Consider the following 23,873-nt stretch of genomic DNA (forward strand, 5'->3'; position numbering starts at 1 on the left):
TTTTTTTTAAAAATTTATTTAATGTGATAACTGAGTATCTCAAATTGATCTCGTTCACGGTCTATCGGCCGCCTCGGCTGCATGCCACTGGAGAGGCTAAAGCGACCCTCGTCGATCGCGGCGTACCTGCGACAGAACAGTGCCAGAGAGCCAATGAGTTGCGGGAGGGTTCCATGCCGAGCGGCGTCCGTCGAAGCAAGGGAACAGAACCTGAACGAAATATAAATAGACGCGGAAATATAGTTCATGACATCTCGTCATTCGGGGGCTGAATGGGGGGGGGGGAGGGAGACGCGTCCAGAGGCAAGTGTCAAATGCAAAGTCAAAATCGGGACCATGATCCGAGTTAAGACGCTGTCATGGGAAAGGCAATGGTTCGTGTTGAAGGCGCTTAGTCCGTTCGCCCTGGAGAATGCGGAGGCAACGGCGCAGCTGACACCTGGTCGCGCATCCATGGTTATGGCTCGCAGGCGAAACTCTTTTTGGTGCCATGAGCAGGTAACTATATACAGTCGTCCTCCGGAGTATAGGAATGGTATGATGGACGGAGCCCCCCCCCACGTCGGAATGCGCATCGTTATCACCCCATCTGGTCACGATCGGGCATTTCGTGCAGGACTCGGTGAGTGATCAGACTCCCGCTAGAAATGGGCGCATGATGCGAAGGCAAACAAACAGAAGACCAGGCAGGCACTCGCAAGAGGTAGCCTCTCGAAGGCGGGTTTCAGGACCGAGTCGTTTATTTCCAGGATTATCTGACGGCGTAATACGTACCTTACTCGGACTCGGATCCCCACTCCATGTCACTGCGCTGCATGGGCCGCCGCCAATCCCTCTCCACCCTCGCCTCCATCTAGATCCAGGGTCTCTGACGCACGAGGCACAACTACACCTGCAGCACACTCAAAACGACAACGGGGACTGGGGCTTTTTTTTTTTTTAGCTCGGGATTTTGCTTTTTACATTTTTAATGGTTTTTATGGATTGAATATTTCTATGGTTCAATTGTTCGCGAGCGTTAGTATCAGCTCGTAGGCGTGTGCCTACAAATTACTCGCCTTCCACGCCTTCTGCTTTGGTTTCTAACTCCTATTCCGTCTTCCCCTCTTCCCCTTCTCCCTCTCTCTCTCCTCTCTCTCTCTCTCTCTCTCTCTCTCTCTCTCTCTCCCCCTCTTCCTCTCGTGGGCTGGTTGAGGAAGCTGTGTCTTCCCCGACATTCGTTTTGCTTCCTCGCCCTTTTTCCTACCAGCCCATCGCTCTTCCTCCCTCCCCTTCCCCGCCGCCAAATAGTGCATCCCCCTGTGGTGTTCTGGAAAATTGACCTGGACGGTTCCCGGTAAGCCAACAATTGCGAGTGGACCGGGGCGTCGTCGCGGCTAATGAGGTGGTTTCGGTGAAATCTAGTTGAATCATTGCCAGAGGAGGACACCCCGCCCCCGCCCCACCAAAAAGAAAATCGCGTGTCTTTGGGGGTGGAATCACAAGGGTCAATTAACGGGAAAGAGGCACCTTGCTCGATCGGAGACGCCATGGCATTTCCCTTCGTGCGGGCCTTCGTCGCGCTATTGTTAGTCAGACTGCTCCCGAGACCGGCATTGTGAGCTAACATCGGCAATAGTTGCTATCGCTACTTCCGCCTCGTAGTCAACCTGATCTCATTCTGGTCATTCAAGCCGATCCCCCCACCAGAGACGCCCAAACTCACCTCCCAGGATGTCACGGTGATCATCCCCACGCTGGAGGGCTGTGGCGAGGAATTGGTCGAGACGATCCGGTCCATTCTGGAAAACCAACCCTATGAAGTCCTCCTGGTGACCATCGAGGCCAATCGCAAGCGCGCCGAGAAGATGCTGAGTGCGATGCCCGCCTCGCATTCGCGCATCCGCTTGTTCACCGTCACCCACCCTAACAAGCGGCGCCAGATGACGCGCGCCATCCCGGAGGTGCGCACCGCCATCACGCTCTTGGCCGACGACGACGTGAGCTGGCCGACGACGGTGCTGCCGTGGATTCTGGCCCCGTTTGAGAAGGATGACCGCTATGGCGGGGTGGTAACCTGCCAGCGCCTGCGGCGTGCGGCGGCGCCGACCCTCTCACAGCGCGTCTGGGGCTTCCTGGGCGCGTTGTATCTCGAGCGACGCAATTTTGACTGCGGAGCGACCACGAATGTCGATGGCGGGCTGCCGTGCATGTCTGGCCGCACGGTGGCCTATCGTACGAAGATCCTCCAGGACGAGGGCTTCACCTACGCCTTCACCAACGAGGAGTGGTGGTGGGGAAAGTATCAGCTCAACGCCGATGATGACAACTTTATCACCCGCTGGATGGTCTCGCATGGCTGGGAGACGTATATGCAGTACCACCCCGAGGCCGAGGTGCTCACCACGCTAGAGGATAATCCCCGATTCCTGAAGCAATGCGCACGCTGGTCCCGCAGCAACTGGCGGAGCAATCTCACCAGCATGTTCCACGAGAAGCACATCTGGTAGTAAGTGACACCCTTTCTTTCCCGCGCATTCCCCCTGTGGGACGACCGCACCCAGCTCCATACCCAGCTCCACCTCTGTGTTCTTGAATTTGTGCTTTGCTCCCTGCTTGGTCTATGCCTCGAGAGATTCTATACTCGATTCGCGTCGAGTCTCCGCGCTTTGTGTTTTGTTTCCTCCCCCGGCGGAATTTCCCATCCTTCGACAGGAAAAGCTTCCTTGTTGGCCTATCACGAGAACTGTGTCCCCGCCGTGATCAAAGACTCGATGGGAAGAGCAAAAAACAAAAGGACCGCGGGTTGCGCGAGAGGGTGGGTGAGAACCTCGCGTCGACCGAGGACACCGGCTGCCCCCGATTCATCCCATTCATAATCACGTTTGGTTATGATCAAACGATCGATACTGTTCTCTTGTCCTTGTCGCCGGTCTTTCTCTCTCTTCTTTTCTTTCTTCTATTTTGATTTCTATGTTTTCCTTCTCTCCCGATCGTCTTCTCATTTTCAGCCGCAAGCTAACCATCCCTCTTTTTTCCCGCCTTGCAGCCGCCAGCCCTGGAGCGCCTATGCCGTGCACTTAACCACATTGTCGCCTCCGGCCTTGCTCGGCGACTTACTCCTCGTCTGGCTGTGCCACAAGGCTAGTGTAGGTTGGGGGGAGGTCTTGCACGACCGCGCGATGACTTCGCTCTACCTGTGGATGTTTACGAGCAAGTGGATTAAACTGCTGGGCCACTATATCCGCTACCCGGTCGATGTGTTTCTGTTGCCCGTGTCGGTGCTGTTTGGGTATTTCCACGGAGCCATCAAGGTGTACGCGGTGATGACCCTCAATGTGGTAAGTTGTGTTGTGTTGTGTTTTTTGCTTTGCCTTTTCTCTCCGGTTATTCGTTCCGTGGACATTTCTGTTTTGTGCTGCGGGTCGCGAGTGTTCTGGCCGGGTGGGCGGCCTCGCTCGCCGAGCCCCTCCTTCCCCCGGGCCCCCCTTCCTATGACACGCCAGCATCACAACGCTTTGATCACTACTCCTCCCTCTTGCAGCTGGACTTATCCACCGTCTTCCCGTGCGAGCCAACTTCCCATGGCGGCCGTGGTCGGCCCTCCCCTCCCCTCTGATTGGCCATTTCCCCCATCACCCGTGGCGATATGCACATTCTCTGCGTCTGTCAATTCCAGGACTCTCAGCTGACCCAGCATGTGCCGTTTTCTGTACAGACTACATGGGGTAGCCGTGATGGCGCCGACGACTATGACGCCGAGCGTATGAAGAAGCGCACCGATGCCGATCGCAGGAAGGAGCCCTACTACCCCAGCTACCTCACCAAATAAGCAACCCTCGCTTGCGCACTGCAACGCCTGCCCGAGTCCTCTTCCACCTGCTCCGCCTCTTCCGTCTGTGGACCGGGTGGGATCCGTTCTCTGTCCAATCTTCCCTCTCTCCTGCACGCGCACAAATCACATGTGCCGCCTCGATACCGGCGACCCTTCTCTCTCCATGTCCCCAGCTCAATCAGGGACCTGGGTCGTCTCTGAGATCGAGGTCTTCTCGTCTTCCAGCATGCATGCTGGACGCTGGCAGCTCGTGGCCCAGCCCATCTGTCCATCTACTTACTCTACTTCCCTAGGTATGGGGTCCTAGCACTGTTACTGGCACTCTCCGTGCAGTACTTCCGTACTCGATTTTTTCTTTTCGTGATTTTGACGATGAAATGCCGTGACGACCATTGTTTCGACCATGTCCGACTTGAAATTCTGTTATGTGTTTCGGTCCGCGATTCTAGATGCGTCCAGCGCTTGTCCTTTTTCTCTTTTCTTTGCTTCATCCTCGTTTTTGGTCGTCTCTTTCTCCCTTGCCGGGTGGCCAGCGTGTGGCGATTTGCCTTCGGCCATACACGGACTGGAGGAGAGCAATAGTCTCTGCAGGTCCGCTGAGACTTTGTCTCCCCCTCGTGTGCAGCCTTATGACTTTCGACAGACCCTGATGTGTGGTAGTTCGACTTGGGTCGACAGCCCACTGCTTGATTTCGTCCTTTTCCTTCTTTGCACATGATTGATGTTCAACACCAAAAAGGTTGATCAACCTCGAGCCCTGACGGCTTTGACTTTTCTCTTCTTCTTCTCTTCTTCTTTTTCGCTTCTTGTGTAAATTACAAAAGCATGGGGGGGATTCGTCGTTTTGCACTTGTTCTCGCGTGCTCTGCATCTCGATGTGCTGTTCAGCTGGTGTGATTATCGTGGACTCTTCGCTCGTCTTTGTTCTACCTCGACTTCTACTACCGGTGATAGCATTGCAATGTTTTGGGATTGGGTTCCCTCTTTGAATTCTTTTTTTGGGGCTTTAGATGCCAGATGGGAGGCTTATCTGATTTTTGATCTTCTGACATTCCCGGCCTTTTTCTCTCATTTTCGCTTGTGTTTGTTGGTAATTTCTAATCAGCCGGATTATATGCCGAACGGTGCTCCGCTTTACCTTCAAGCAAGTACTCAGAACGCAGTAGAGAGTCAACAGTCGAATTCCGGCGCAGAGCACTCAGCCTCGGCCGGGCTGGCTCAAACTGGTGTCCATTGTAGCGGCCTATCAGAGCGTCTCTGCCTGCGGGCAAATATGCAGTCGACCCCGCCAGATCCCCTGGGGTCAGTACGTATACTGTTCGTACGACCGAGCCTACGACCGAGCAATGGCTCCATTTTGGGCACATTCATAGGTCTGGTGATCTGCAATCGGCAGTCTGGACAGTTAACAATTGATCCGCGTGTCAATGGCTCGAATGTAAATGAAAGACTGTGTACATCGAAGTATAAAGGATATGTCTCGACGAGCTAGCCAAGGCTGCGGGCCCGCAGATCCGATCCTCCTAGAGTGTACTCCGTACTCTGTAGTACTTTGGTGGCGCGGGCAGCGGTCATCGGGCCGAGAGCTGGCAAAAAAGTTCCGCTCTGCGTTCTCCGCAAACCCGACGAGCTTTCTGCCCTTGCGACTCGCGACTGCACTCGACAATCCTACCATGGCTAGTCTTTCTCGAGCTGCGTTCCCGGTGCGGCTTCTCGCTGCTACCCAGCAGAATGCTCCGCTGTGCCGGCACTTCCACTCGTCGCCCTGGATGGCTGCCGTGGCGCACCCCGTCACGGCCCATGGCCCTCCGCCCAAGGCGCCTGCGCCTGCGCCCGAGTTCAAGGCGAATGCCGCGACACATACAGTGACCGAGCCGGCGGAAGAGGGTCAGCAATCATTACCACTGAAGAGGCCTTCCGTGCTGAAGAAGCGTTTCTGGAAGGACGTCCATGTCCACGGAAAGCCCGGTAAGTATCGGAGTCGCCAGGCTCGCTACGGGCTTGGATCACGCATGGGATCTAATCTAACGATATATCTGGATTTATTGAATAGGTGAATATCAAGTCCTGCTGGACAAGCGCCCTGTGCGGACACCCAGCAAGGATGTCCTCTCGATCCCGCCGACCAAGCCACACCTGGCCCATGCCATCGCCCTCGAATGGGACGTCATGACATCCGCCCAGCAGGCTCTGAAAAGCCACTTAATCCCACTCACCTCCCTCTCCGCGCGCGCAGCGGACATTGCCCGCGAAGATGCTGCGGGCGACACCACCACTCGTGATCAGATCGTCGTCACGGCGATGCGGTACCTGGATACGGACACGCTGCTGTGCTGGGAGCCGGAGCGGTCCGCGCACGCGCTGGAGCGGGTAGGCGAGGACGCACCGACTGAGAGCCTCCGGGATATCCAGATGCGCGTAGCCAAGGATATCATGAGCTTCCTGTCGACCAAGGTGTGGCCGGGACTGGAAATCGTGCCCATCCTTGACACTGAGAGTATCGTTCCCGTGTCGCAGCCGCGGGCTACTAAGGACAGCATCCGCACGTGGGTGTCCGAGCTAGACGCGCACGACCTGGCCGGACTCGAGCGCGGCATTCTCGCCACGAAGAGCTTGCTGGTTGCTGTGCGGTTGCTGGTGGAGTGGAGTGAGAACTTCCGGCATATCCAGTCGCCCAGCGCGAAGAAGTTCGGCCTCGTGGAGGCGGCTGATGCGGCGAATTTGGAGGTGAAGTGGCAGACGGATATGTGGGGGGAGGTGGAGGATACGCATGATGTTAATCGGGAGGACCTGCGGAGGCAGTTGGGCAGTGTGGTGGTGCTGGTGAGCGGCGAGACGAGGTAGAGGGGGGAATGGTCGCTATGATATCGGATCAGTACTTACTCCCCCTAAACTGGAGATAGAAGAATCTCCCCTGTACCATTATCAACCTTATACTTATACAACTGTATACAAATTGGCATTATGCAATGATGTGAGTGTGGAATGGGATGAGGCCATCGCAGCCAGTCGCATAGCAGCAGCAGCAGCAGCAGCAGTAGTAGTACTCAGGACCAAGTCGTGGTTGTATAGGCCGCGCCGCGCCAAGGCGGAGCAGCGATCAGGGTCGCTTTCCCTCCTCTTCCCCCCCTCCTCAACAAGTCGTGGCAAACCAAATTTCTCCCCAGGCTTCGTGGCCCAAATCCCAAATCCTCCTCAATCTGTCCATGCCCCTGAGAGGTTAAACATGTCTGACAGACTTGAAGGGTGAGTACTCTGCATCGTGCACTGCAACACCACACCCTTTGCTCTGGACGGACCCATGGTTCACTCCCCTGCAGTCAGCATGACAGCCAGCTCAACCCTCTGGGGAATGTCCGGCCGGAGATGACTCGGGCATCGGAGTCGACTTGCGACTCCCCCTGCGCACCAAATTGCGAGCCAATCTCACACGTGAATTGCTACTGACATATGCTCCCGTCTCCCAGGCACAAGCGCTCTCGGAGTGCCCTGGCGCTTGCCCTCTTGCACCGTGCCAAGTCCAAGGGCGACGACAAGGAAGGCGACGACAATACTGACACCTCTATCGGCTCGAACTCCTCGAATGGCTCCTTCCCACTAGCTCACCACCGCAGCACCAGCCGCCACAGTCGGAGGAAGCCTCCCTCCCCCCCTCCCCCCTCCTCGATCATATTCCTTCCAACACCAGTCACCAGAGCGCCGACGCAATGGAAAAGCTGCCCTCCAGCGCCCTGACTGAGAGCGGCAGCTTGTCTCTCGATCAGTCCGTGCGAACCTTCCGCTTGTTCGAGATCCTGCGCAGCGGCGACACCACCGCCATCTCAAAGGCCATCCGGGAATCGAGCGACCCCCAGGAGGCGAACAGCTTGTACGGCACCACGATCCTCCACCTGGCCTTGCAGTGCGCCGAGCCCCAGGTTGTCGAATTCATCCTGTCCTCCGGCGAGGATTTGGATATTAATGCGCGGGACCGCGATGGAAACACCCCACTGCACTTGGCTGCCCAGCTTGGCCGGGTCCCCCTTGTCAAGGAGCTACTGAGCCGGCCTTCCGTCAACGACGCGATCGTCAACTACCGCGGCCAGACCGCGCTCGATGTCGCCCGCACCCCCGAGATCTTCCAGCAGCTCCAGCTGGCCCGCTCCCTCTTCATCGACAGCAAGACGCAAGAGATCCAGGCCCTGGTCGCAAAGGGTGACTACGATAGCCTGGAGAAATTGCTCGAGGAGCCGCGGGTCGAGGGTATCATCGATGTCAACAGCCTAGACTTGGTCACGGACCCCACAACCATGCAGTCTGGTGGGACCCTGCTTCACGAGGGCGCCCGCAACAAGAATGTGCAGCTCATTGAGCTACTTTTGACGCACGGTGCGGATCCTTTCCGCCGTGATAAAAAGGGGAAACTGCCGCAGGATGTCACCAAGGATGACAAGACTCGGGCGATGTTGAAGAAATCCCCGGCCGCTGCGATTGCTCAGCGCGGCATCCAGGAGAAGGCGATTCTTGGAAATAGCAACGCCCAGGGCTTGTCTGGCCGTGTCTCGATTGGAGAGGCGACGCCCCTGGCTGGCAAGGATGCCCGCGAGATGAAGGGTTATCTCAAGAAATGGACGAATTACACGAGTGGCTATAAGCTGCGGTGGTTTGTTCTCGAGGATGGTGTTTTGAGCTATTATAAGCATCAAGGTAAGCTGGTTGTGTGTTTTTAACACTGTTGTTGGGAACGCCGTCTTGTGGTCTGGACTCTGGCTGATTTGTTTTTTTCTCTTCCAGATGATATCGGCTCTGCCTGCCGTGGCGCTATTAACATGAAGATTTCCAGACTGACTATGGATGCCCAAGATAAGACTCGCTTCGAGATTCACGGCAAATCGTCTGTCAAGTATCATCTTAAGGCGAACCATGTTGTTGAGGCCAAGCGCTGGTTCTGGTCTTTGAACAATGCCATTCAGTGGGCAAAAGATGAAGCCAAGCAGGAGGAGCGGCAACGTTCGCAGAACGCGGAGGCTCTGCGCCAGGCGAAAATGGATCAGGTTGAGGGACGTTCGACTGGAACTCCCTCCGAATCTGGTCTGAGTCACAGGCCGAGTACAAAGGGGTTGGCTCCTCCGTCTCTGGCGGTTCCCAGTGGCAGCATGACGAGGCTTAGTACCCACGCATCGCGCACTACCCTTGAAACCTTGCCTGGGGATGAAGACAGCTCCCCTTATGGCTCATTCGACCGGAGTACCAGTCCGAATGAAGTGAACCGCGTGGTCAGCCATGCCACGAGTGTGCCCGACGCCGAAGGCGAAGGCGATGACTATGGGGACTATGCTTCCAGTCACGAGGAGACGCCTACTGAGGACAAAGATGCCCTCAACATCACCGCACAGTCAGCGAAGCTCCAGTTGGATCTTCTTGCAAATGTTGCCGCGTCTCTGCAGGCCGAACGAGCCAAGAACCCTGAAATGTCGATTGCGAACCCAGCTATCGAGCAGGCCCTTGGCGCCTATGAAGCTGCCGTCAATAGCCTCAAGGGCCTGTTGCAGAATCTCATCAAGATCTCGCGGGATCGCGACTCCTATTGGCAGTACCGGTTGACCCGGGAGGAGGATCTCCGTCAGATGTGGGAAGAGAGCATGGCCCGCGTTGCCCAAGAGCACGAGGAACTGCAGTCCAAGATGGGCGAGTCTGAGGAGAAGCGCAAGCGGACTAAGAAGGCGCTGAAGGAAGCACTCGAGAATGCCACGGCAAGCAGTCGCTCCATCTATGGGCCACCGCCTCGCATGCCGACGGACGATTCTACGACGTTGGAGTCCGGCCTGCCCGAGATTCGCGCCCCGAGCACTGTCCAGGAAGAGGAGCTGCCTCCTGTGTCTATTCTATCTCGCAAGCCGTCTGTTCTGTCTCAGATCAGTAGCCTGTATGACTCCGAGTCGGAAGGCGACGAGTTCTTTGATGCCATCGATGCTGGTGAGATTGAGGTGGAGGAATTGCAGGATAGCATCGAGAAGGAGGAACCTCAGGATGAAAGTGCGCAGGCTCGAGCTGACAAGCTCGCCTTGGTCAAGCCTTCTTTCAGAGGTTATGAGGAACCCGTGCGCCAGCGACTCAAGATGGACAATGATGACCGACCCAAGATTTCTCTGTGGGTAAGTTTTTTTCTTCTTTTTTTTCTTTTTCTTTTCTGCTTTTGCTCAACGTCCGCTCACGGCTCCTTAGGGTATTTTGAAATCCATGATTGGGAAAGACATGACGAAGATGACTCTGCCTGTGTCTTTCAACGAGCCCACTTCATTGCTTCAGCGTGTCGCCGAGGACCTGGAGTACACTGATCTTCTTGATATCGCTGCGGACCGCTCGGACTCTATGGAGCGCCTGGTATATGTCGCCACATACGCCGCCAGTGAGTATGCTTCGACCATCGGCCGTGTGGCCAAGCCGTTCAACCCGCTCCTTGGTGAGACTTTCGAGTACGTGCGGCCCGATAAGGGCTACCGGTTCTTTGTGGAGCAGGTTAGCCACCATCCGCCAATTGGTGCTGCGTGGGCTGAGTCGCCTAAGTGGGATTACTGGGTACGTTTCATTCATGCGTCTCTAGGGACTGCTATTACTTGGTGATCTAGATTCAAGGCTCACAAATGTGACACAGGGCGAGTCTTCTCTCAAGTCCAAGTTCTACGGAAAGTCGTTCGACATCAACCTCCTGGGTACCTGGTTCCTCAAGCTGCGCCCTGTTACCGGTGGCGAGGAGTTATACACATGGAAGAAGGTCACGTCTTCTGTGATTGGCATCATCACCGGAAACCCCACGGTCGACAACTACGGTCTGATGGAAATCAAGAACTGGACCACCGGCGAGGTCTGCTACCTCGACTTCAAGCCTCGCGGCTGGAAGGCCTCGTCCGCCTACCAAGTCACTGGCAAGATCGTGGACCCGTCCGGCTCTCCGAAGTGGAGTATCGGCGGCCGCTGGAACGACAAGATCTACGCCCGCCACACGCCCGGCTTCGAGGCCCCGGTCTCCGGCCAAGATCCCGAGTCAGCTAAGACCTTCTTGGTCTGGCAGGCCCACGCCCGACCGACCGGTGTGCCGTTCAACCTGACTCCCTTTGTCATCACCCTGAATGCCCTACCCGATGGTCTGAAGGATTGGCTGCCCCCCACGGATACCCGCCTGCGCCCCGACCAGCGCGCGATGGAGGACGGCGAATATGACCTTGCAGCCACCGAGAAGCACCGTGTCGAGGAGAAGCAGCGTGCCAAGCGAAGAGATCGCGAGGCTAGGGGCGACATCTATCGGCCGCAGTGGTTCGTCCGAGACAGGTGCCCCGTCACTGGGGAGCAATTCTGGGCTCACAATGGCAAGTACTGGGCCAGCCGGGATACGCAGGATTGGAGGAGCTCGGAAGATATCTTCTAAGGAATTGAAGTGTGGGGTGGGATTGGTTTAGCTATCAGCGAGCTATCAGCGTTCTCGATCTGCCTGGAGATTCTGCGGCGTGTGACTTTTTTTGGTTCTCTCTTTCCGCAGGATCTCATGTCTGCGTAATTTGTTTCGGTTACTGTTGGATGCGTACTTTTGCTATGCTATGTACAAGACCTGTTTCCCCCTCTCTTTGGCTGTGTTCAATTCACGAATACACGACGAATATACGAGCGCTTGTCGATATCACTGTGTATTGTCAAGACCAATTGAAGCGTTTGAGCCATGATTATCGTGGTAGATGGAGCGGCAGCAGTACGGAGGGAGTCCGCACATCAGTTATATAGTTCAATAGGCCCCCCCATCATGCAACTTCTCCACATCTCGGTCACGTGCAGAAGACCTGAGTTGGAAAAACGGCCAGGCCAGTCCGCTCACTTCCACGTCCACCATCCGAATCAACAATGGCAGGAGGATACACCTGTTCCCAGTGCCTTCAGGTGCTCCGGCAAGGTGCCCGGGCCGCCGGTTCCCCAGCTCGCCTGCAGAGTCTGGCCCATTCCCGCCGACGATGCCCCGTCTCCCCGTCGTGGACTCGCAGCTTCGGCTCCGAGCGCAGCACAACCCGCTCCCTGGGCCCCAATGCCGCAGAGCAGAGCAGTGGCGTGTCTAGCAAACCAGCCCAGCTCCCCAAGTTGCCTGCCTCCTCCAAGCTCTTCTCGCAGCGCGCAGCCTCGACCTCCGTCGACTCGAACGCCCTCCTGAAACCAAACAACCTGTTCCACTCCTTCTCGAACTCGCCCTCGCCCGCAATTCGCCAGCGCGCCGCCTTTATCAAACAAAATGCCTTCTGCCCGCACCCAAGCCATCAACAGACGCGCGCCCCGGCTTCGCCGCACGACCCGGAAGCCCGGAAGACGGCCGACACCGAAACCAGCGCGCCGCCAGCACACTCGCATTTCGAATGCCCGGACTGCGGCGTGCCGATCTACTGCTCGGAGGGCCACTGGATGGACGACTTCGAGGCGCATCTGGAAGTGTGTGAGACGCTGCGGCAGATCAACGAGGATGACCACGATCTGCACTCTGGCCGCTTCTTCCCAGAATTCTCGTACCCCGGGGTGCAGGATGACAATTTTGTGATCAACATGACGAACTGGGATACATATATGTATACCCGCGAGTTCGAGGCTATCAATTCGGACCGCTCCATGCGCCAGGTGACCCGGATGCTCACGTACCCGCAGACCATTGCGAGCGTGCTGCATGAGCTGAGCCCGTATAGTGTTCGTGGGAAAAACCGCCTGACGGCCGAGGGATTGAAGAGCTTGAGTGGTATGTTGGATGTGCATCAAAGACTCATTTTGATTAGTTTTATATTCGCCTGAAAGCTACAGCGACTAACTGCAATTGCCCTCTCCTCCAGCCCTCCGCTACTCACTGCACCCGCCCAAGACAGGCGAAGACATCGACGTGAAAGGCCTCCGCCTCAAAGCACCCCCCGTCCGCATTTTCATCCTTGGCGCCCGCGCTGAGTCCTCCCTGCCCCGTGACGTCTGGCTCCAGCTCTCCTACATGTTCCCCCGCGCCCTGCTGCACCTAGTCTTTATCGGGCCCGAGGCCATGGCCAACCGCGACGCGGAGTTCCCACTCCCCGAGCGCACACCCGAAAACCCATTCGGCGGGATCGTCGAGGACCGGCTCGGTGGGCAGATGAAAATCACTACTTATGTCGACTACTTCCACACCATGTACGAAGCGCAGTACTTCCAGCCGTTCGATCCGTACCTGGACTGCTTCATGCTGTTCCACCCTGGCCTGGGCCACCCGGCGTCGTCGCACGAGTGGGCAGCGACGCTGCCACAGCTGCTGGAGACCAAGGTGCCGATTCTGTGCACCGGGTATACGCAGTGGGACATGGAGCGGGATATCAACTGGGTGCACGAGAAGTGTGCCGGCGAGTTCGACATGCTGCTCGAACCTGGCGAGAATGTGTTCCGTAGTCTGCGCTGGGATCTGAACGATATGGATCCTCATGATGTGTCCTGCGGGAACTGGGGGGTGTGGGGATTCCGTGGCAAGAGGTATGTTACTATGTCGAGTCCTGCGTCTTCCTCCGACTCTGTCTCTGACTGGTCTGTTGATCTGAAACATCCTGCTAACTTCACTTCGTTTGCAGATACGAGGCTACTTTCAAGGCGGAGTAGGACCCTTCTCGTTTAGTTGGGGGTGGTGAAGTTCTGGGTGCTCTCTGTATGATACTGGCTCTCTTCCGTGGGAGTCCATCCATTGTGTTATTAGGTATGAAGTAGATAGACAGATCGTTGAGTCCTCTCCTCTTATGTGGGTGTCTGTCCATACGCGTGTAATCGTTGTATTGGAAGTACAGCTCTAGCAGATCGGAAAGTCTACAACTTACCTTCGATCATATAGTTGTATAAAGCAAGGAACCTAAACGGGTGAATGGAAGTTGATTAGTTAGTTGGTTGAATTCCTACGAGACAGAATATCTGTAAAAGCAAAAGGAAATCTCCTCTACCCCCCTTTTGTGATATTGTACATTGTCCGTACTGGGACGAGACGATCACTATTGATCATCTCATTGCGAATGGCTGTCCCGAGGATTCCACCGCATCTAAATGCAAAATAGTAGGGGGTGAGTAGCCGATATTCCAAGCGTAGGCAGCCTCCTAGCGACATGCTGGATCCTTTCTACGGCCCTGAGCTGGAGCGTAGGTGCCACGCTAATCCGCGCAACTCCATCATCGGCCAGTTGCTTTGTAGAAGGCAAATTGTCGAAGCCTTCAAATCGTTTGTGCGTTCATCGAACGCACTAACAAGCTCAACCATCTCATTCTCAGGGATGCCTCCTCAGCTCGAAACATCCCGAACAAAAACCGTAGTTGCGCCAGCAGCAAGGAAAGATGTTGGTGTAGTTTGTTTCATGGCTGGTGGAATTACTCAAGGACATGTCACTGGTCGGCGCTTGGGTCAGATTCAGACGGAGGACAATGTTAGATGAAAGGAAGCGGGCTACTGTGGTCAGAAAGACCACTTACTACGGATGATGTTAGTTTCCCTATCGTTTTTTCATTCCACCTCTAGTGAACTGATAGACGGCCGATGGGTCCTGCCAAGTCTGTCTACCTGCAGGTAACCGGCCCCGGCTAGCGCTGACTAAGATCTAAGCGAACGTCCTGAAACTATCTTTTTGCGCCAGGATTTTTCCATCTTCCCTCCGCTTCACACCCCAACCGGCAGCTGCGTGCCAGAATTAGATGCCAATTCTGCGCACCAGTTCCATTCAGTGGATGATGCACTACTATGACCACTAACCTACAGTATCGACGGCATTATCTCGACCTCGCGCTCGCGATTGCACCTGCACTTGCACATGCAGCTCTCCTCTCCCCTCACCAACCAATATAATACATCGCAACCCCCCACTTCAGCTGTCTCAGTCCTCACGGACACTCATCACGGACCCTTCTCTGAAGGACAGTCACCACGTTGCCGCGTATTGTGGCTGTGACCGACTGGAGCTGAATTGGGAGCCGGGAGAGCCCTCGGGCTGTCTCGCGCTATTCGTCCGGGCTGCTAGAACAAGAAAAAGGGCCTTCATAGTTCATGTTATACTTGCTCGGGTGCCTCTGCTTCGGCAGAGGCTTCACTGTGTTCTACCAGAGCATGACTCCTTGCGCACCTACATCGACCTGTCACTTATATTATCCATTGTGTTGTTATTGGAGCAGATGCCGATCCACCAGGATCCGTTCCCAAATCCAGCTGTTAGAAATGTCATGCTGCATTCGTTGAAGATAACCATAACCCTATATATCTGCCGGACGTGACCTTCCCCTAAGATTTTTGTTTCAAGGCTCCTACAGTAGTAGTATCATAATGACTACAGTATACTAGGACAGTACTCGACACCCTAGAGCTTACTCTTCGCCGTCTCATCCCCCGTCACATTCACCACGACCTTCCCCCACGTCTCCCGCCCACCAAGCGCCTGCAACGCCTTCGGCACACTCTCCAGCCCGACGAAACTCTCATCTCTAAACGCAGTTCCCCGGAACTTGCCCTGAGCCACAAGCTCAAAGATCCCCCTCCACACCTCACCCACCGTTTCCGTTTCAAACTTGGCATACTGTCCCCAGTGCAGCCCCACCAGACTCACATTCTTCAGCAGCACCCGGTTCAGCGCAACCTTCTCGATCTTGCCCGCCGCAAATCCAATGACCAGCAGCCGCGCGTTCCACGCAACACACTTCAGACTCGCCTCAATCATGCCGACAGGGTCATACACGATATCCACACCGGCCTTGCCATTACCCGTCCGGTGCGTCGCACACAGCTTCTTCACCTGCTCCGGCCACGCCTTATCCGTATAATCGACGACGTAGTCCGCACCAAACTCCGCCGCGATCTCGCGCTTGCGCGGCGTTCCCGCCGTCGCAATGACAGTCGCCCCCTTCGCCTTGGCAATCTGCACCGCCGCGAGACCCACGCCGCCCGCCGCCGCGTGCACAAGCACCCAGTCGCCGGCCTTCACCCCGGCCCGCTGCACCAGGCCTCCGTACGAGGTCGGCGCGGTGACGAAGAGGCCCGCCGCATCCTCGAAGCTCCAGCCCTTCGGCACCGGCAGCAGCGTCGTCTCCGGGGCGAGGACGTGGGTTGCGTAGGAGCCCTGGGTGGCGCCGAAGACGCGGTCGCCGACGCGGAAGCGCGGGGATGACGCGGACGTTGGGACGGCGGCGATTGTGCCTGCGAACTCGGCGCCACCGATCCAGGGGAGGGGTGGCTGGTGCTGGTATTTGCCTTGGATCTGGAGGATGTCGAAGAAGTTGGTGCCGGCGGAGTGGATTTCGATCAGGTATTTGTCGGCGGCGGGGGTTGGGGTTGGGACTTCGGTTACTGTGAGATCGAGAGGGCCCTGTGGGGAAGGGGTTAGTGTGCGATTTATGGGGGGCAAGGCGGGGGGTGGTGGTGTTGGAAGGTTGGAAGGTTGGAAGGTTGTAAGCTGGCGGTGTTGAATGGATGGAGTTGGGGAGAGGAGAGCTCCGAGCTCCGGGGTAGGATGGTAGGATCGGAGGAGGATGAATCAGTTAGCGCACCTTGACATATTCGCGGACTTGGACAGCGCGCATTATGGCGGTGAGATATGAATAGGAAGTGAGATGCTGCAAGAATATTATACGATAATGAAAAGAAAAGAAGTGCAAGTGCAAGGATTGGGAGTGTCAGGAAGAGAAATTGAGGATGAGACGGCCGAGTACGGAGTATGGGGTTTCACTTCCCCGCGTGGAAGATGCCGAGGTTGGATCTCGGATAACCTGCAGACTGGCCAGACGCCGAGACGGATAGAGAAATATCGGTAGACAGGCCATTGCAAGTGTAATGGTACACATTGTAATTGTATTCTTCAATGCAGTGGTAATGCCTAGCTTATTATTGAACTTGTGCATGATACAGTTCTTTTACGATCTAGGCTTGATCTCTTACTGTGCGGATTGAGACAGCTGATTTGGTAACTTGGTAAGCCCCATGTACAGATCTAGTCCCACAGGAAGGCGGATGAGGTCTCCATAAAACCATTCAACCTGCTAATGTGTGTTTGCTTCAAGCAAGATCAAGATCAAGATCAACGCCCCCTTTACACCATGTTCTGCACCGCGAAAATTCGGTGACTTAGAGGTGGAGGGACTTTGAAATACGAGGCACCAAACGAGGTCATAATTCCATAGTCAGTCGCATCCGACTAGCGGGAAAACGGATGAACGAGCCATGGAATCAAGAAACAAGAAAGCCACTTCCAGTCGAGCCTTTTGGCAAAAAAAATCCCGTACTTGAATGTGGGACTGAGGAGGGCTGGATCAAACGGCTGGTCGAGCTATTTCTTGTTTCTAGCTTTGTAGATTTTTGCTTAGTGACCCGTACGATATTCTAGACTCGATTGTCGTACTCAATTAGCATTGAGAGGAGGGCCTTTCATAACCTCCCTCTGGGACACTTGAGTTGGCCATCGGTGGTGCTTCGATCGAGAAAGAGCCTTTACAGACTTGGAAAAGACATTCAAGGGTGTGAGTGAATGAGTCACCGCAGGATGCTCCTGCGCCGTACTTCTTGCTCTTCTTCGTCCACTGCATCCCCGACGCAATCACAGAGTAATGGACTGGAGAGAAAGTTCCACAGAATATAGATAATAATTTGCTGAGCTATGAACACTATCAGTGATCATAGGGTACATCAATACAGGACCAGAATAATTCACCAGAGGTATCAAGAGACAAAACAGCCGCCACATGCCAACGCCAGAAATTCAGATCTGATCAAGAACAAAAACCACCAGAAAACAGACCAAAGCAGAAACCCAGATCAGATCGACCGCCCACTCCGTAGGTTCAACACCAAGTATATGTACATGAGATCTATAAGGTACAGATCGAGCGCCCATTTTCACAGGAAAAGAAATCAAGTGGTGGGGGGAAAAATGAGACAGGAGAAAGAAATGAAGGGAATAAAAGATATAGGTATCACAAGAGAATCTAGGTCAAGAGTCCGTTAATGGCATTCCACAGCCGGGTGCTTTTCGGCTTCCGCCTGGAAGGGTATCATTAGCCCATATACGGGACCATGGGCGCACACATCACTGCGTGTGGACCAGCCTGGGACGCAGGAATCGGCACCATTCCCGGAGCAGGATATGCATGGTGCGGGATGTGTTTCCTCTCATGCTGTCCGTACCGTCCGTGGTGGCCGGCAAACCCATACTCCAGCGACATCGCCCGCTTCCACTGCTTGGCATCAAAGCCGTGGTACTCAGGAGCATCGTAAGAGCAATACTCGGGTGAGAAGAGATCTGTGGCGGAAGGAACCACATAGCCTGCGGGGCCAGCGGGAGGAGGCGGAGGGGCCAGAGGTGTCGAGTGCGGAACGCCTGGTGGGGGAGTCATGGGTTCGAAGGGCATGCCGTACCATTGCGCGGGATGCAGGGCTGGGTTTAGGCCCAGGTCGACGGAGACTGAGCGCGGCGGCCACTGTCCCATGGTGGGCGTGGTCGTCGAGCCTGGGCTGGGGATGCACGACTCAGGCGAAAGCGGGTATGCCGCGTAGGTGGGTGTCGCGGCGGAGGTGGTGCTGTGCAGGAGGCCCTCGGTCACCGGGGAGGTCTGAGCAGACGGCTCGAAGGATGTGGTGGTTGGGTTGGGGTCGGAGAAGGAGTAGCTTGTCGGATGCCTCTCGGAGATGAGGCTGTGATCGGCCGATGGGCTGGGGGTCAGCCGTTGCGCCAGAGGGGCGTTCCACTTGCCCGACGGCGGGACATCTGCCGGGGCGTAGAGGGAGTGTCCAGGCCAGCTTGAGCGCGTGGTGGAGGAAGAAGCATTCCTCATCACGGGAGAGGATGTGCTGTTCTGTGGAGATGTGGAGGAGGAGCCTTGGCTGTCCTTCTCGGACTCGGGATCCTCTGAGCCTGGTGGCTTCTTGCGGGTTTGGCGGGATGGTTTGGTGACGCGCCATTTCTTGAGACGGCTGCGCAGTTGAGTTTCACTGAGAACACGGTTAGTGCTGAGACCCACGATAGAAATTTGAAGGAGAGGAGGGAGATCAACGTAGGGCATACCTGGGATTGAAGTCGTCGGAACGAATCTGCTTGATCACCTGCTTGAGAGGCCATTCTTCCTCCATATACAACTTGGCGATCAATGCTTTCTTCTTCTCCCAGACATCGGAGGATATGGAGGTCTTCATGCTGTCAAATGCAACTGGAGACCAGTATGCAGGGACAGACAGTTGAGTGGGGGCAAGCACTGGCGTCCAAGGGAGGAGACAAGTGTAGTCGGGGGGAGGGGGAAGAAGGAACCGGAGGTGGTGGGCAGGGCAGTAGTATATGTACTTGGGATCCAATCGACACAAGTGCAAGTCCGCGGAGACTAAAAACGAGGGAACCAAAGAGGGGAGAGTGAGGGAAAGAGAAAAGGAATGAAGAAGAGGAAGAGGAAGAGGAAGAAGAAAGAGAGGGTCCGGGGAGGCGCGATATAGACTGGGCCAAATGAACCGAGACGCCTCCTTCCTCTCAACGTGCCCGGCTCTTGAACCTCAACCCAGCCAGAGTCTAAATTGTTAGGGTCTGGATCTACTCCACTCCGGGGGGGCTTTAATCTCCCATGGCTTTGGGTCTGTCAACGTCCGTCCTTTGCTACCCTGCCCCCGCCCCCTTCAGAGTTGCCGCCATGGCTCCGTGGCGTCAGGACCAACACGCATGGTCGATCATCGCGGAATTAGCATGACGTGGTGCACGACGTGCTCGACCAGGTGGATCGACGACGATCCTCGGTGGATCGGCATGTCGCGCCATCGCCAGCCATTGGAAACTCCGACGCCGTCGCTATCCCCGATGAAGCACTTGGCGCATGGACATTCATCGCGGGACAAAGGCCCTGCTCCAAGACACGGCTGAGGCTACACTACTGAGCTACTATAGAGCCGTCCCCATCCAGACGTCCACGGCAGATGGCGGATCCCCAAGTCCAGATCCGACTGATCATCTAGCGGGCCAGGAGGTCTTTGATGACAGCTGACAGCTCCGTTCCTGTTTGTTCCTCGCAGACCTCGCACTCGGAAATGGATCTATCGAAGAACAGGGAGACCAGATCCCCGATCCCCGATCCAACAATCCCCTCATCCCGCCGGTACTTCGTGCACTCGCTCTCCTCCTTCCTTCGCATGGAGGGATGCAGGCAGGGTTCTCAATGGGACTGCCTGAAACGGCTAACTGTACCAAGACGGGAATAACACTCCGGTCATGCGAGAGGGAAACACCTGGGCTAGCCTTGTGGAGTGGGTTGACACCACCAGGAAAACTACCGGGAGGACGAGATAAGCCTGATTCTCCTCGCTTTTTCCCCTCATGGCTTGGCACGCTTGACCGTTTCTGGGTCTGTTCCCATCATCCTGGTTCTGCCCCAGTTCGGGCTCCACCCAAGGGGCATGCTGGCCCGGCTGGATCTCAGAGCCAAAGTTGCCGATCCTCGCCCGGTCGGGATTCCCTCACGCGGTGATGCTGGCTGTGGTCTGCAACGGATGTCTACCCCAAAGGAGTCGATCAGAGCCGTTGGGCGTTTCAAACCTTCTCGAAATGGAATTCCTATTCCAATCCACAGATCCGCATGTGCGCGACCATCTGCCGACCTGTGGTCGCTGTTGGAACAAAGGGGAGCAGGGAAAGGGGATCCTCAGAGCAGCTCCGAACCTCCCCCTCCAACGACGCTATCGATCGAATGGAGCATCCAACGGCTGGCAAAAAGAGCCTAACAGACAATCGGCATCCACTCCACGCCCCTCTCATGCTCCCATTTCCATGCCGCAGGCGGTTAGTCTTAACCGTTCTATGCTTCCCACTTCCCCCTTGCGGTCAGCAGTCGTCGCGCCCTGGGCCGAAGCCGCTAGGCAGCGCCACGCGAAAGCGGGATGGTGTCAGGCCTAGTGGAAAGCCACTCTCAGACGAGACCAATCATGACGCGATTCATGGAGCAGTAGTTCGTGAGGGCGCCAATCGATCCGGCTGTGGATCACCCACGATCTGCCCGGGTCCTCAATAGTGGATATAGAATGGAGCCCGCTCGGCCCAGTGAGCACAGAGCCTCCCCTTAGGCCGGGTCGCGCTCACCACCGGGCATTGTCGTTTGCCGGGGAATCGCCGGAAAGGATGCTCGTTGAACGCCTGGAGAGCACCGTAAAAAGAACACGGAAACAGGAGAGGGAGACCAAACACTAAAAGCAGGCTAGCTACCCCCACTCGGCCGACGTCGCCACCCTGCGCCTCCTGGCCAGTATCCCCTATGCTTTTCTTTTCCCCCCGAGCTTCCAGCCAATCAATCCAGTGTGCGGTCTCTCGCGGCTGCATCTGTCACACTTTAGACTTGCCTGGCGCGCAATGCAATGCAGAACGGTCAGCACCCCCGTAAATGTCCCTGTGAGCAAAGTGCGATCGCCAAAATAAGCATACGCGCCCAGTACTGGCGGTCCACTACCCACTGACCGACCCCGTTCGCCTCACTCATGGTCTCCGTTTCTTTCTTCTTCCAGGGTTCGATTGTTGTTCTCGGGAATAGGAGTCTGCTTCAAGTACCGCGACTATTGGAGGTTCCTACGTCAACATCCAATCAATGGCCACCGGGCAGCGCAACCGCGAAACGCCCACACAGATTCTTTGTTTGAGAATGGAAAGTTAAACTCAGCAAGGGACCGAGGCCGCTATCTGTCTACCCGGAACCTAGTCGGAACCAAGTCTGGATCCCTGCACCACCACGCACCACGCGGGCCAATCCTGGGGGGTCATCACGGCAATTCACGAGCAGGATCGCGCCGACAGTTCGACCTGACTCGTCGCCGGCCAACACGTACATACAATGAACGCAGGGGAGAGATGCCCCAAACCCAAAAACGAAACAAAGGGAAAAGCAAAAGAAAAGCGGCATACACCGCACAGGTCCATCCTAGGCACCAGCTATCGTCTCGATGGCCGTTCGACGGCGCGCTGGTTCTCGTCGTGTCGCAGGGCCTCCATTACGGTTACCTCCTACGTGTACATCGTACTCGGTACGAACTAGCTATCGCTCGAGAGAGCTTAGCCCGGTCTGCGCGAACCTAATCTCTAAATTCGTACGCCGCCTCCTGTCGTTCGCGCGATTTTCTCCGATCCACTCGTAGGCGCCACTTTGTTCACGAAACCTGGACAATCAGAAGCGACATGCGATATTCAACCGCCGAGCAGCGAGGCATTGGATGGGATTGGATTCCGCAAGCTCATCCACCGACTCGCCAGACGGCGACAGAGAAGAAGAGGATCCTCCGGATCTCCATGGGCCCGCGACAGCCCATGTGAGTGTCTTCTCATCACGGAGTGGTTACTCCGTACTGCCGGCAGTCCCTCCCGATGGACCTGGGAAGGTGTCGGGGAGACCCAAACGGGTGTCCAGTCACGCTGCTCCACCATCTCCACCCGCGCGATGCTTCCCCAACTCCACGCCAAAGGCTAACCATGTCTCAGCACTGCACCGTCCAGCGGTGGCCGATAGGGACGAGAGGATGGCGAGAGGACTACTGGAACCGGCGAATTCTCGGTCGCACTGCCTGAACGGAACGCCTGAAACTATCTCCGTTCCCGGCAGTTTGGGAGCTGCAGAAACTCAACCGTGGAAAGGATTTGCCCCCTCGCCGGCGAGGGGTCCATGGAAGATATGCTGGCTTACCCCAACTGCCTCCATCGTATCCCCATCGTATCCCCATCGTATAGCCCCTATCGCGCCGACCTCCGCGCTAGCCCAAATGTTTAATTTTCCGGCCCCATCAGGATCGAATGGACCAAGCGCGCTGAAGAAAGTTCACCAGGAGCCAAGAAATCTGCATTCGCAAGCTCAAGAGAAATGAGCACTCCTTCAAGGATGGGCATTTGGGAGCGCAATTGGCTCTTGGAGCAGGCTGAGGCGCAGTGGACCGATGGGGGGAAGGCGGATCGACGCGGTCCCGAGGAGGATCGACCGGGTTCCCAACTCCAATCCCTCCTGATCCTCGTTCCATGTGCTCTGCTCTCCGGGCCCGCGCTGAAATGAGGACGGGGGAACGCACGTGGACACCAGCAAGTGGACTCGGGAGTGGATGTCGGCATGTTTCGTACCCGCTGGGCCTGGTACGACTGGCACTACTGGCTGGCACTACCGTGGATGGCGTACCTAGTTGCTGCGATCCGGTCTCCTGGAAGCAAGGCGCATCCTCCTACGAGTACGGAGTACAGAGTACGGAATACGGAGTCCTCATTCTTGCCATGACCATCGCCTCCCGACAAGCGCATTCAACTTCACGACCACCTACCACCATGCGGTCACTCCGCACAATCGCTCTGTGTCGCGGTGCAGACCCCGGCAACTTCGACCCGCAACCCTCACCCAACGCCTAGACCAAACAGAGTATAAACGGACCGACCAACCACAGCCCTTCCTCACAGCATCACAACCACGCTAGAGCTCAACTCTAACCTAACTAACCTAACTAACCTAACTAACCTAACTAATCCCGGTCGTCCTGTACGACCACAAGCGTGAGCCCACCAGGAAACCCCATCACGGAGGCAAAGATCCTGCACGGAGGCAAAGATCCTGCACGGAGGCAAAGATGGCTCCGTGCAGCTTGCTCGTCAGCGGCCACCCCTCAGGCGCATTGCAGATCGCCCAGCAAGTGCCAAGAGGATGAGAACCCGACGCAGCGGGTGCAGATGCGGGCACACCCCCACCTCTTGCCTCACGGGACTCTTGTCAGCCGCCGCCGACGCAGGGCGCAGCCATCTGAGCCATCGAGTACGGCGCAAGTACGCAGGTTGGGAGGCGCAGACGATCTAGCTCGCATCGTACGGAGTAATCAATCTATTTGCAGGATATGTCCAGCGTGGTGCCATCCGAACGAAAGCGCGTTTCAGATGGTGTTGGCGTTCGCGAGGACTTCGCCCCCGCCTACACCACAGGGAGTCAAGTTCTCGAAGCTGGGCCTTTTGGGTTCCCCCCGAAGAAGGCTGGAGGATAGGGCCTGGGGTGGGACTGATTTTCTGGGATCTCCAGCGCTAGGGACGGAGATTAGGACGATGGTCCTTGGGAG

At 56.2% G+C, this 23,873-nt stretch overlaps 8 protein-coding genes across 8 annotated transcripts; 5 read left to right on the forward strand and 3 right to left on the reverse strand.

The window, feature by feature from the left end:
• Nucleotides 1–1,529: 1,529 nt before the first annotated feature.
• Nucleotides 1,530–3,811, forward strand: N7482_001397 (glycosyltransferase family 2 protein; the record flags this gene model as incomplete). The annotated part of the gene is made up of 4 exons (XM_056683522.1): nt 1,530–1,567; nt 1,619–2,488; nt 3,029–3,320; nt 3,659–3,811. The coding sequence occupies 4 exons, from the start codon at nt 1,530–1,532 to the stop codon at nt 3,809–3,811; spliced, it is 1,353 nt and encodes a 450-aa protein (XP_056547128.1).
• Nucleotides 3,812–5,487: 1,676 nt separating this feature from the next.
• Nucleotides 5,488–11,219, forward strand: N7482_001398 (ATP12 ATPase F1F0-assembly protein; the record flags this gene model as incomplete). Its single annotated transcript, XM_056683523.1, has 7 exons — nt 5,488–5,782; nt 5,868–6,654; nt 6,887–7,060; nt 7,416–8,500; nt 8,588–9,948; nt 10,019–10,372; nt 10,449–11,219. 7 exons carry the CDS (start codon nt 5,488–5,490, stop codon nt 11,217–11,219), a joined length of 4,827 nt encoding a protein of 1,608 aa, XP_056547129.1.
• Nucleotides 11,220–11,686: 467 nt separating this feature from the next.
• On the forward strand, nt 11,687–13,429 carry N7482_001399 (putative mRNA processing protein (Mss51); the record flags this gene model as incomplete). Its single annotated transcript, XM_056683524.1, has 3 exons — nt 11,687–12,557; nt 12,649–13,306; nt 13,402–13,429. 3 exons carry the CDS (start codon nt 11,687–11,689, stop codon nt 13,427–13,429), a joined length of 1,557 nt encoding a protein of 518 aa, XP_056547130.1.
• A 1,727-nt stretch (nt 13,430–15,156) lies between these two features.
• Nucleotides 15,157–16,372, reverse strand: N7482_001400 (NADPH:quinone oxidoreductase family protein; the record flags this gene model as incomplete). The annotated part of the gene is made up of 2 exons (XM_056683525.1): nt 15,157–16,158; nt 16,340–16,372. 2 exons carry the CDS (start codon nt 16,370–16,372, stop codon nt 15,157–15,159), a joined length of 1,035 nt encoding a protein of 344 aa, XP_056547131.1.
• A 1,467-nt stretch (nt 16,373–17,839) lies between these two features.
• Nucleotides 17,840–18,974, reverse strand: N7482_001401 (Clr5 domain-containing protein; the record flags this gene model as incomplete). Its single annotated transcript, XM_056683526.1, has 2 exons — nt 17,840–18,773; nt 18,847–18,974. 2 exons carry the CDS (start codon nt 18,972–18,974, stop codon nt 17,840–17,842), a joined length of 1,062 nt encoding a protein of 353 aa, XP_056547132.1.
• A 797-nt stretch (nt 18,975–19,771) lies between these two features.
• N7482_001402 (uncharacterized protein) lies at nt 19,772–19,951 on the reverse strand (the record flags this gene model as incomplete). The annotated part of the gene is made up of 1 exon (XM_056683527.1): nt 19,772–19,951. The coding sequence occupies one exon, from the start codon at nt 19,949–19,951 to the stop codon at nt 19,772–19,774; it is 180 nt and encodes a 59-aa protein (XP_056547133.1).
• Nucleotides 19,952–22,010: 2,059 nt separating this feature from the next.
• Nucleotides 22,011–22,837, forward strand: N7482_001403 (uncharacterized protein; the record flags this gene model as incomplete). Its single annotated transcript, XM_056683528.1, has 2 exons — nt 22,011–22,504; nt 22,579–22,837. 2 exons carry the CDS (start codon nt 22,011–22,013, stop codon nt 22,835–22,837), a joined length of 753 nt encoding a protein of 250 aa, XP_056547134.1.
• Nucleotides 22,838–23,100: 263 nt separating this feature from the next.
• Nucleotides 23,101–23,801, forward strand: N7482_001404 (uncharacterized protein; the record flags this gene model as incomplete). Its single annotated transcript, XM_056683529.1, has 3 exons — nt 23,101–23,134; nt 23,336–23,589; nt 23,655–23,801. The coding sequence occupies 3 exons, from the start codon at nt 23,101–23,103 to the stop codon at nt 23,799–23,801; spliced, it is 435 nt and encodes a 144-aa protein (XP_056547135.1).
• Between the last annotated feature and the right edge of the window lie 72 nt (nt 23,802–23,873).

This window comes from Penicillium canariense (genome assembly GCF_028826845.1).
Source record: "Penicillium canariense strain IBT 26290 chromosome Unknown utg000001l_segment0_segment0, whole genome shotgun sequence".
Classification (NCBI taxonomy): domain Eukaryota; kingdom Fungi; phylum Ascomycota; class Eurotiomycetes; order Eurotiales; family Aspergillaceae; genus Penicillium; species Penicillium canariense.